Source organism: Nylanderia fulva, unplaced genomic scaffold (assembly GCF_048542155.1).
Source record: "Nylanderia fulva isolate GAGA-0341 unplaced genomic scaffold, ASM4854215v1 Scaffold792, whole genome shotgun sequence".
NCBI lineage: Eukaryota > Metazoa > Arthropoda > Insecta > Hymenoptera > Formicidae > Nylanderia > Nylanderia fulva.
The window spans coordinates 23,424-36,067 of NW_028190908.1; the positions used below are offsets into that span (position 1 = coordinate 23,424).

The 12,644-nt window shown below is 45.4% G+C and overlaps 2 protein-coding genes across 2 annotated transcripts; one reads left to right on the forward strand and one right to left on the reverse strand.

Annotated features, from left to right (window-relative positions):
- Window positions 1-3,236: 3,236 nt before the first annotated feature.
- On the forward strand, window positions 3,237-5,405 carry LOC146720052 (uncharacterized). Its single transcript, XM_085489100.1, has one exon. It carries the CDS (start codon window positions 3,435-3,437, stop codon window positions 5,403-5,405), a length of 1,971 nt encoding a protein of 656 aa, XP_085345226.1. The 5' UTR covers window positions 3,237-3,434.
- Window positions 5,406-11,106: 5,701 nt separating this feature from the next.
- On the reverse strand, window positions 11,107-12,309 carry LOC146720053 (uncharacterized). The gene has a single exon (XM_085489099.1). It carries the CDS (start codon window positions 12,219-12,221, stop codon window positions 11,193-11,195), a length of 1,029 nt encoding a protein of 342 aa, XP_085345225.1. The 5' UTR covers window positions 12,222-12,309; the 3' UTR covers window positions 11,107-11,192.
- Window positions 12,310-12,644: the final 335 nt, after the last annotated feature.

Consider the following 12,644-nt stretch of genomic DNA (forward strand, 5'->3'; position numbering starts at 1 on the left):
TGGCAAATCGAAAGTGTTCTCAATTGATTATTGTTTAAATGACTACTTTGTTGTACGGATTTACGAAGTTATTTCTTGAGACACAAGATTTTTAAGAGATTGAACTATTTGCGTTTTTCCGTGTTAGAATTCCGAGAGTGGCACCGCATGTGGTGGTCGACCCTAGTTTTATAGCCCGACCTTTTTTTTATAGCTTCCGCAGTGACGATGGAAAAGAGGAAAAATGCGTCGGAGATTTTTCTAGAATGTTCTCTTCCACGTGGTAGAAGCGTCTCTGAATTTGCTAACACGCGCGATTCCTTAGGTTAACGTGAATTTCACTTACCTTTAGTAGCACTTTCTTGATCGTGTCGGCTCGTACTTGGAGGTAGTGCGTGCGGCGAGGGTCGTTCACTGGGATGTTTGGCGGCGGCAGGCGTCGTGGTTGGAACGTTATTGGTATGCACTTCCACTGTAGGAGTTCGTCGTTGTTATTATTTTTAATGTTGAAAATGTTCTCGTATTCAGGATCGGCCTGATATTCCACTCCGAGGAATTGAGAATATTCTTCGGTCGCTGATTCGCGATAAAGTCGGTTTAGTTTTCGTAATTGATTCTTCCTTCCTGCGCGTCGCGTCTTAGGCATATTGAATTTGATGCATCCTCTGAATGATTACTCAAATAAGGAGGGTTGATATGCGGCGGACCTCACTATCAATTCCTTATTTTGGCAAATGCTGAGAATGTTAATTCTGACTGTGATGAGCGGTGGTCCGCTCCAAACACAGTTTGAATTATTCTGAATTCAAACGCCGTATGACAAATTTAAAACGCTATCGTATTTTATCACGGGAGTGGAAGTTTTGAAGAATACTGAACACTAGTTCTCACACATGAATACACTGATTTATTCGTATAGTAGTACAAAATTCGAGACTAAAACTTAGAATTAGAATTTAGATTTAGACTTAGAATTTAGAGTTAGAATATTATACTTAGAGTTAGAATTTTAGAATTAGAGTTAGGATTTAGAATTTGGACCTTAGAGTTAGAATTTAGGAGTGCGACTATACTGTTCGGTGTCGCGCAGAGAACTGCCGAAATTCGGGACTGCTCTGAGGTCCTTCGTTTCGGCGGCTCGGGCCTGCGGCGGCCTGGAGAGGGGGAACTCTCCGGAGTAGGGGCTCTCACCGTGGTGGGAGATCCTTAGGCGCTACGAAGCGCCACGCTTAGTTTCTAGGCGGAGTTAAGCGTCATGGCCGGCTTTGGCGCGCTTTTCAAATAGCGTTTAAGGAACTTGGAGTAAACGAAAAAATTTATACGGCCGGACGTGACACTAGCTATCGTCTATTGCGTCAATTACTTCCGTCCTTATATATATGGACGAAAGTTTACACTAGTTACGGATCATAGACCGCTGGTGTGGATGCATTCCGTAACGGACCCCACCTCACGGCTCATCCGATGGCGCTTAAAACTTGCGGAATACGAATATAGCGTACTATATAAGCCGGGAAAAATTAACGATAACGCCGATGCACTTTCCCGAAACCCAATCCAACCTGCTAACCTAAACGTGATAAAGCAAATCCTACCTCTTGAACAAACCCGAGAACTCTCCAGTTCCGAGGAATCACTATTTAACCCAAAAAAAAGGCGATCCGTCGAAACGCCGCAACAAATCGGAAAATCGTCGCAGCAAACGGAAAGCGACGATACAGACGACCCACCAAACACGCGATCTTCTAACAAAACCGATATCAACAACGACGATATTAACAATGACGAAACCGGCGAAATAAGCGAGACTGAGAGCGACAACAGTTCCGATCCTAGCGACGACACCCCTATTTTCGATAATATAAATGATCGATTCGTGCAAAGAACTAAAATCGGACCGCAAGTTATATCGATCCCAGATAATTTCGTCACGCGTAAGGATAACCTAGTCGTTTTTGTCACACAACAAGGTATACCAATCGACCTTGGAGCTCGCATGCTCCAAGAGAACAAATCTTTGCCCATGATTAGAGGAGCAGCTCTAGCCAGGGCAAAGGTAAACCGCGACGGAAATCGCCAAATTATATCGTTAGTCGTCAAAGAACGCGAATCGGGAATTACCGAAAAAGAGATACTACAAGAATCATTACAATCGCTGTTGGATGTCGTCAGAGAATTGGAACTGTCTTCTATCTCATTAGCCAGAGGCGATATCGACAACGTCCCCTGGAACGCGGTACACTCTTTACTAACGCGCATTCTAAGCGAAATTAATGTAAAAATATTCATTTGTAATAACGAAATATCTATTCCCCAAAAAACCGAGAGAGAAAACATTATCGCCGAAAATCATAATTCAGCGATCGGTGGCCATAAAGGCATCACAAAAACATACCAACGTATAAAGAAACGCTACCAATGGAACGGTATGAAAAATGACATTCAAATTTTTATAAAAAACTGTCGCCCTTGCCAACTGAAAAAATTAGTCCGCGTAAAGACCAGACAACCCATGGTTCTAACGGACACTCCTGGCACAGCCTTCGATAAAATCTCGATGGACATTATGGGACCGTTACCCGTCACACGGACTAATAACAAATATATACTTACCATACAAGATCTTTTAACAAAATATTCCTTAGCAATCCCTCTGCAACACGCTAACGCGATCGACGTAGCTGACGCGTTCACCAATGAACTAATATGCGTCTTCGGAGCGCCAAAAGCTATTCTAACAGATCAGGGATCGCATTTTCTAAATAGCCTAATGCGTAACATAGCAAAAAGGTTTAAAATTAAGCACTTCAAAACGACGGCTTACCGGCCGCAATCTAATGGCTCAATAGAGCGATCCCACCATGTCTTGTGGGAATACTTAAAGCAATACGTAGATAGAAACAATGATTGGGACAAATACTTAAAACTAGCGTCATTTTCTTATAATACTAGCGTACACGAAGGGACGCGATATACTCCCCATGAATTAGTCTTTGGGAGGATAGCCAAGTTGCCTTCCAATTACCCCGATGTCGCCGACGTTACGGACGAGAGTTACGCTAATTATCTTACAAACCTTTTTAACAAACTGAGTGACGCCCAAGCCGTCGCCCGCGGAAACTTAATAGCCGCTAAACAAAGGTCAAAGGTCTACTACGACCGCCGAGTTAACGCCCAACAGTTTCAAGCGGGAACCTACGTGTACTTATTAAAAGAACCAAATAAAGGCAAATTAAGCAATCAATACACCGGTCCCTATAAAATCATTAGTCTCTTAGGTAATCGTAACGTTAAGTTAGCCATAAGTAGAAATAAGACAAAAATTGTACACGAAGACAAGCTAAAAGCTTCCCCACATCAAGACCCTATCGAGGAAGACCCCCACTCCGGGCCAGACGACTATATCTTGGATGCATCGGCGGAGGACCGGCCAGTAATCGACGAACCTCAGTAGAATGAAGACCTACGCTAGTATCCTAATAGCAGTCTCGCTGTTAGCCATAACCTCTGACGGACTAATAGGTTATGACTGCGGAGGGCATGGTCTAAACATTACTTCACTATCCCTCACGGATATCGGAGAATGTAACCTAGATAACATTGAAGCGGACAAAGAAGAAGTATATATACAACTGCTACAACTGAGCGAATTCGACCACACCATCGGACTCCAATGTAAGGTTGAAATCGATCGAACCATCTACTACTGTGGGATGCACTCACATGTATCCTTGGTGCACAATGGAAGGCGCGAATACATCCGCGAAGTATCGGCAGAAACCTGCAAGAAACTATACAACACCGGAACTATATTCCTGGGAAACAACGGCCTCATCACGGACATCAAGGTGAATACCACCAACCACCGTAGCTTGACCCTCGCAGGAACCACCAGAACCGACGGAACATGCTTCGGAACTCAGTTCAGCGACCCGTTTGGCACTTGGGATAACGTGGTCGTTCAAGCATCTATAAAAATTACCACCCGAAGACTCGAGCTCCCCGTCAGACATAGCACCAATGAAGTAATATTACCCTCCGGTGCTCGATGTCCCGTAGCTGAAGGAGAATGCAACGACGCAGATGGCTCAACCACATATTGGACGGCGCTACCCAGCGATAACTGCCACTTCAATCGCTACGACGTTCTCTACCAAGGCCTAGCGCACCGCCTCTCATCTAAGCCCACACAGAGGGAATCACCGACTATCTACACAGTCACCACGCAAGAAACCACTTTTGCTTTAGCACGAACCACGGAAATAAATGTGTGCGGCTACAGAATTTTGAGGACGGAACATCCCAAACTCTGCATACTCGAGACTCAACCTGGACATACGTTTAAGGGCCACTCCAGAGTCCCAATCGATAACCTCGATATATTTTCCTACGTAAATTCCAAATTCATTTACGTGGAAAAACACTTGAAAACACAATTGACACAATTGTATCAAGACATAATGGAACAAAAATGTGCTTTAGAGAGACAAATTCTACAAAACGCTCTCTCTCTCGCCAGCATCGCCCCGGACGAAATGGCGCATCGAATCATGAAGGCACCAGGCTACACCGCCATTACGGCAGGCGAAGTCCTCCATTTGATCAAATGCGTACCGGTGGAGTGCCGAGTACGACAAGCTGAAAGATGCTACAACGAACTCCCCGTCACCCACCAAAACAAATCCCTCTTCCTGTTGCCAAGATCAAGGATACTTACCAAAACAGGAACACCCAGGGATTGCCACGAACTACTTCCAGCAATGTATCAAGTACACAACATCTGGTATCGTTTAACTCCAAAGCCAGTGGAATCAATGGCGCCGCCGATGATTCAACCACTAACCAAACCACAATGGAGATACGTCAGTCCAGATTCACTCGCCTCCAGCGGCATCTATACCAGCGAAGACCTTGATCGTCTTCGCGACCACATTATGTTTCCCATGGAGAAACCCTCTATGCTCAATACAATTGCTAGAGGAGCAATGGGACAAGAAGTCCCCGCGGGAAGCCTCTCTATGCTAAACCTGTTGGACGAGAAAACCCTCGACCAGCTAGCAGAAAATACGGGAGCCCGCTTGTGGAAAGGATTCGTAAGTTTCGGATCAGCAAGCGCTGGAATCCTCGGAATATTCGTCATCGTCCGTGTCGCCAAACTAATTATCGACACACTGATACATGGCTACGCACTCCATTCCGTATATGGATGGAGTTTGCACCTCCTGGGAGCCGTTTGGACCTCAGTAACAAACGTTTTACTGCACCTCGGAAAACCAGCGGACGAGAACCAGGACAACGGACGAGAGCTAACACCCCTAAATCCCCCTTCGACGACCGAAGTTTTTGCACCCCCGACAGAAAAAGTCCAAAGTGAAGTGCCTATAGACTACAAAGAACTGCGCAACCTCCTCAACGAAGGAGTATAGATCAATGATAAGATAACAAAATTATACCTTGTAAATTCTACTACTAAGATCGGAAAACGTTGGAACATGGTCCAACATTTTCTTCTAAGGGGGGAGGTGTCACGTCCGGCTTCATTACTATGTCCGGGTATGTAAATTTTTTTCCATCTATAAGAAATAAATCCTAAAACTATCAAACATTATTTGAAAAACGCGCCAAAGCCGGCCATGACGCTTAACTCCGCCTAGAAACTAAGCGTGGCGCTTCGTAGCGCCTAAGGGTCTCCCACCACGGTGAGAGCCCCTACTCCGGAGAGTTCCCCCTCTCCAGGCCGCCGCAGGCCCGAGCCGCCGAAACGAAGGACCTCAGAACAGTCCCGAATTTCGTCAGTTCTCTGCGCGACACCGAACAGTACAGTCGCACTTCTAAATTCTAACTCTGAGTCCAAATTCTAACTCTAATTCTAAAATTCTAACTCTAAGTATAATATCCTAACTCTAAAATCTAAATTCTAAGTCTAAGTCTAAATTCTAAGTTCTAGTTTCAAATCCTGTACTACTATACGAATAAATCAGTGTATTCATGTGTGAAAACTAGTGTTCAGTACTCCTCAAAACTTCCACTCCCGTGATAAAATACGACAGCGTTTAAATCTGTCATACGGCATTTGAATTCAGAATAATTTAAACTGTTTTGGAGCGGACCACCGCTCATCACAGTTAGAATTAACATTCTCAGCATTTGCCAAAATAAGGAATTGATAGTGAGGTCCGCCGCATATCAACCCTCCTTATTTGAGTAATCATTCAGAGGATGCATCAAATTCAATATGCCTAAGACGCGACGCGCGGGAAGGAAGAATCAACTACGAAAACTAAACCGACTCTATCGTGAATCAGCGACCGAGGAATACTCTCAATTTCTCGGAGTGGAGTATCAGGCCGATCCTGAATACGAGGACATTTTCAACATTAAAAATAATAAGAGCGACGAACTCCTACAGTGGAAGTGCATACCAATAACGTTCCAACCACGACGCCTGCCGCCGCCAAACATCCCAGTGAACGACCCTCGCCGCACGCACTACCTCCAAGTACGAGCCGACACGATCAAGAAAGTGCTACTAAAGGTAAGTGAAATTCATGTTAACCTGAGGAATCGCGCGTGTTAGCAAATTCAGAGACGGTTTTACCACGTGGAAGAGAACATTCTAGAAAAATCTCCGACGCATTTTTCCTCTTTTCCATCGTCACTGCGGAAGCTATAAAAAAAAGGGTCAGGCTATAAAACTAGGGTCGTCCACTGCACACGGTACAACTCTCGAACTTCTAACACGGAAAAACGCAAATAATTCAATCTTTTAAAAATCTTCGTGTCTCAAGAAATAACTTCGTAAATCCGTACAACAAAGTAGTCATTTAAACAATAAACTATTAAGAACACTCTCGATTTACCAACAGTATACCGACGTACGTTCTTTTATCGACGATCTTACCAACGATTTACCACCGGCTTATACCGACGGCCTTTACCGACGATCGTTACCGATAGTTGCCGACGTTATATCGACGCCACATCGACTCACTTTACCGACATTTACCGATCTCTCGACAACGCCCGGTCTCATCAACCATCTACGAGCGAACAACGCATGATCTTTTAATACGACTAACGTGGCAAGTATAGATGTGCCCAATCCCCTTTAGAGGTGTAACCCCTCTTCCAGGAGTTAATCTCCTAATACCTCTCGAGCCTCCGTATTACTGTCAAGTCGGTATCGGGTACATCCATTTTGAAACTAAAGCCGCTCTTTGTCTTTCATGCTTCGCCGCGTTACCTCGAACTTCTCAATTGTTCTGGACGCGGATCCGGAAACATAGCCTAACCATAGGTGGATTATTAGTTGGGATAGTTTGCGGAACTTGCAGCAACCGCCTCACCCTCTCACGGGCGGGTGACCTATGCGAACTTTGCGAGTCCGTATACGAAGACTACTCGCGTAACCCAGATAGGGTCCCGGCGAGGATAGAAGACGGAACCACGATCATAACTGTAGAATTACAGATAGGCTCCACGCCGTAACTGCTACTTTAAGGGTAACACATTCTTTCCCTTTCCTCCGCATCGTGCAACCTTTGTCGGAAAACCCTTCGTCGTGGGTATCCCCGGAAAAATTTCCGTAATACGACGTTGTCTCGCGCAATAGTTCGAGTACGTGCAACGCGAATCATACACTCGCGAATAACACGCCGCGACTGCGAACGGGACGTAACAACAGTACCTACAGTATTTGTTGTTACTGGTTCGTTCGTGTCTATTGTTCTCGGGACCCCCTCGGTTGGCGTCTTCCGTTCTGTAAGTGTTTGTCGGTCTCTGTGACTGTGTACTATTATAGGCTTTTGGAAACGGCGCGTTACTGTGCCGTGTTTGTTCGACGCGCGGCGAGTACTCGGCTCGAGTCCAACTGTTGTTAGGAGATCGTTCCGTGTTTATTTTTATGGGCGACGAGTGGGCTAAAGGCCTTTCATTCGGATATACGTTACGTTCGTAAGAACGGCGCGGAGTTTCGAATCTTTCATTGTCTAGTTCCGATCTTTTCGCAAGAATTTTGACGTGTGAAAAAGCTAGAAACGGGTCGCGATAGTGTTCTTGTCTCAATTGTATCCTATAGGCGAGTGGCAAGCCCTCGCAGAAAGATCGTGCTGTTAAGGCGTCGATTTCGTTTACTGATCCGACGGATAGCATTCCTTGCGCTCGGCGTTCCGCATCCGTTATAGAAGATCGCAAGTCTTTTACGCGGCTAATGAAATCAAGGATATGCTCGTTTGGTTTAAGGTAAATTGTGCTCAGCTCCCCACGATACTGGTCGATGGTTTTCGGGGATCCGAAGGCTCCATTCAGGAGGTCGGCAAGTTGAGTTATCGTTTCGCACTCTTCGTCTTCTACGGCGCATATAGCTCGCCCGCGTAACTTAGTAAGAAGTAGGCGGGTTAGGTTTCGCTCGGACGATGGTGGGAATATTTCTTTAGCGCGTCTACATGCTCGTATAAATTGAGAGAGGGGGATATTTCGACCGTCGAATGGCGGGATAGTCTCAAGTGCTTCCCTGAAAAACACACTTGGACTATCATAATTGGTTCCGTGTTGGAATGCGGGAGACGCCTGTTCGTCGAGAAAGCGTCCCGCGGTGCTGGGAATATATTGCGTAGGTATCGTATTGTTCCCGCGCATGGAGTTTATCTCCTGGCGTAATCGTTCAATTTCTTGGAGCATATGATCGCTTAAGTCGGGTTTTTCGGTTGCTACCATTGTGATGGAGTTCAAACGTTTTTCCATCTCCGTTTCTTTACTCACGAGGTTACTGCGGATGATTTCGAGGTCTTCTTCCGAAGCCCGTTTTTCGCGTTCGAACGTTTCTTTCTGCTGTTGAAGCATCTCGGATTGTTCGCGTAACCGTGCTTCCTTGGCATGTAATTGAGCGCGAAGTTCGTCTATTTCTACTTCAGTGAGCTTTTTCGTACCCGATTTCCCTCGTGTTTCCATCGCAAATATTAACTCGTATCCCACCGCTGTCACCAAATTTTGTTACGTCTCGTGGGGTCGCGGCTGCGAAAATTTGAATGCAGAGCTCGGCTTTTTCCACGAGACACGATCGCTATTACGGGTACGCGAATCTATGCGATTCTCCCCGGGGATACCCGCGATCTGAGGTTATTCGCGCTGGAACTGAGGTGATCGGATTATTGCGAGGGACCTACCTGTGACTCTACTGTAATAAAGATAGCTTCGTCGATTGCTCTATGCGAAACGTCGTTGGGGTTGCGTAAGTAATCTTCGTACGTAAACTGACAAAGCTCGCACAAATCACCGATTCGCGTGAGGGTAAGTCGGAAGTTGCAGACTCCGCAATTTATTCCGATAGGTGTTCCGCCTATGATTAGAGTATGCTTCCGAATCCTTGTCCAAAGTAATTTCGAGACTCTAGGTAAGGTGGAGTAGCATGAAATGCAGAGAGCTGCCTTAGTCTCAAAATGGATGTACCCGACACCAACTTGGCAATAGAATAAGGGTTCAAACGGTACGAAGAGATTAACTTCTGGAGGAGGAGTTATACCTCTAAGGGTGAGTGGGCACATTTGTGTTTGTTGCGTAATCGAATTGATAATGCGTCATTCGCTCGTAGATCTTCGGTGAACCCGGCAGTTATCGAGAAGTTAGTAGTCGTCGGCAAAACCGTCGGTAATTGTTCAGTAAAACACTGGTAAGGTGCCAGTAAGGTGTCGATAACCCGTTGGTAAAAGAACGTATGTCGGTATATCGTCGGTAATGTCGGTAAAAGAACGTATGTTGGTATATTGTCGATAACGTCGGTAAAAGAACGTATGTCGGTATATCGTCGGTAATGTTGGTAAATCGAAAGTGTTCTCAATTGATTATTGTTTAAATGACTACCTTGTTGTACGGATTTACGAAGTTATTTTTTTTTGAGACACAAGATTTTTAAGAGATTGAACTATTTGCGTTTTTCCGTGTTAGAATTCCGAGAGTGGCACCGCATGTGGTGGTCGACCCTAGTTTTATAGCCCGACCTTTTTTTTATAGCTTCCGCAGTGACGATGGAAAAGAGGAAAAATGCGTCGGAGATTTTTCTAGAATGTTCTCTTCCACGTGGTAGAAGCGTCTCTGAATTTGCTAACACGCGCGATTCCTTAGGTTAACGTGAATTTCACTTACCTTTAGTAGCACTTTCTTGATCGTGTCGGCTCGTACTTGGAGGTAGTGCGTGCGGCGAGGGTCGTTCACTGGGATGTTTGGCGGCGGCAGGCGTCGTGGTTGGAACGTTATTGGTATGCACTTCCACTGTAGGAGTTCGTCGTTGTTATTATTTTTAATGTTGAAAATGTTCTCGTATTCAGGATCGGCCTGATATTCCACTCCGAGGAATTGAGAATATTCCTCGGTCGCTGATTCGCGATAAAGTCGGTTTAGTTTTCGTAATTGATTCTTCCTTCCTGCGCGTCGCGTCTTAGGCATATTGAATTTGATGCATCCTCTGAATGATTACTCAAATAAGGAGGGTTGATATGCGGCGGACCTCACTATCAATTCCTTATTTTGGCAAATGCTGAGAATGTTAATTCTGACTGTGATGAGCGGTGGTCCGCTCCAAACACAGTTTGAATTATTCTGAATTCAAACGCCGTATGACAAATTTAAACGCTATCGTATTTTATCACGGGAGTGGAAGTTTTGAAGAATACTGAACACTAGTTTTCACACATGAATACACTGATTTATTCGTATAGTAGTACAAAATTCGAGACTAAAACTTAGAATTAGAATTTAGATTTAGACTTAGAATTTAGAGTTAGAATATTATACTTAGAGTTAGAATTTTAGAATTAGAGTTAGGATTTAGAATTTGGACTTAGAGTTAGAATTTAGGAGTGCGACTATACTGTTCGGTGTCGCGCAGAGAACTGACGAAATTCGGGACTGTTCTGAGGTCCTTCGTTTCGGCGGCTCGGGCCTGCGGCGGCCTGGAGAGGGGGAACTCTCCGGAGTAGGGGCTCTCACCGTGGTGGGAGACCCTTAGGCGCTACGAAGCGCCACGCTTAGTTTCTAGGCAGAGTTAAGCGTCATGGCCGGCTTGGCGCGCTTTTCAAATAGCGTTTAAGGAACTTGGAGTAAACGAAAAAATTTATACGGCCGGACGTGACACCTCCCCCCTTAAAATAAAAATGTTGGAATTTAATGTTCCAACATTTTGGACTTAGTTTTCTATGCGCTACGATTAGGTTCTTAACTTAACATTGATTATGTAAATATTTATTTAGTTCGCCGTAATCTTTCATTGGGGGAACACTCGTAGGGTGAGTTTTTGCACACACTTTGCCACTGTCTGATTCGTTAATCGAAGGGGTTTGTTGTGTGGGCAGGGTTAAGGGTGTTTCTTCTTCGTTCGTTGGAGGGGGTTTCTGGTGTAGCAGTTCTCGTCCGTTGTCCTGTTCTCCGTCCGCTGATCTACCAAGGTGTAGGAGAACGTTGGTCACCGAGGTCCAAATGGCTCCGAGTAGATGTAGACTCCATCCGTACACCGAGTGGAGTGCGTACCCATGGATCAGGGTGTCGATTATTAATTTTATCAACCGTACGGTAACGAAGATGCCAAGTACTCCGGCACTGGCGGATCCGAAGCTTATAAATCCCTTCCATAGCCTGGCTCCGGTATTTTCCGCTATTCGGTCGAGAGATTTCTCGTCTAATAAATTCAGCAAGGAGAAACTGCCTGTAGGAATTTCTTGTCCCATTGCTCCCCTGGCGATTGTGTGGAGCATGGAGGGTTTTTCCACGGGGAACATGATATGGTCGCGAAGACGATCAAGATCTTCGTTCGTATAGATACCACTGGAAGCGAGTGAATCCGGGCTTACGTACTTCCATGAGGGTTTGGTTAGAGGCCTGATAGTAGGCGGTGCCACCGATTCCACGGGTTTCGGTGTTAGTCTATACCAGGTGTTGTGTATTTGGTATAGAGTTGGTAATAGTTCATTGCAATCCCTCGATGTTCCGGCTTTAGTAAGTATCTTCGATCTTGGTAAGAGGAAGAGTGACTTATTTTGATGAGTGACGGGCAGTTCGTTGTAGCACTCCTCGGTAGGTCGTAGGCGGCATTTGACAGGTATACATTTGATGAGGTGTATAACTTCACCTGCAGTTATGGCGGTATAACCTGGAGACTTCATTATTCGATGCGCCATTTCGTCAGGTGCTATGCTTGCTAGAGAAAGTGCGTTGAGGAGGATCTGCCTTTCCAGTGCACATTTTTGCTCCATAATATCCTTGTATAGTTGGGTCAGCTGGGTTTTCAGGTGTTTCTCGACGTATATAAATTTTGAATTCACATATGTGAAGATGTCGAGGTTGTCGATTCTGACCTTGGAACGGCTTTGAATGTCCGTTCGGGCCTCGTTTCGAGGATACACAGCTTGGGATGTTCCGTTCGCCAAAGGTTGTATCCGCATACGTTGGTCTCGGTTGTCCTTGCTAATGCGAAGGTTGTATCACGCGCCTTGACTGTATAAATCGTTGGCGCTTCCTCTTGGGGAGTGCCGGGCGACAATCGATATGCTATTCCTTCGTAGAGAACATCGTATCGTCCAAAGTGACAGTTGTCAATTGGCAGGATTGTCCAGAAGGTGGAGGCGCCGTCGGCATCAATGCATTCGCCTGTCGTTACGGGACAGCGAGTGCCGGAT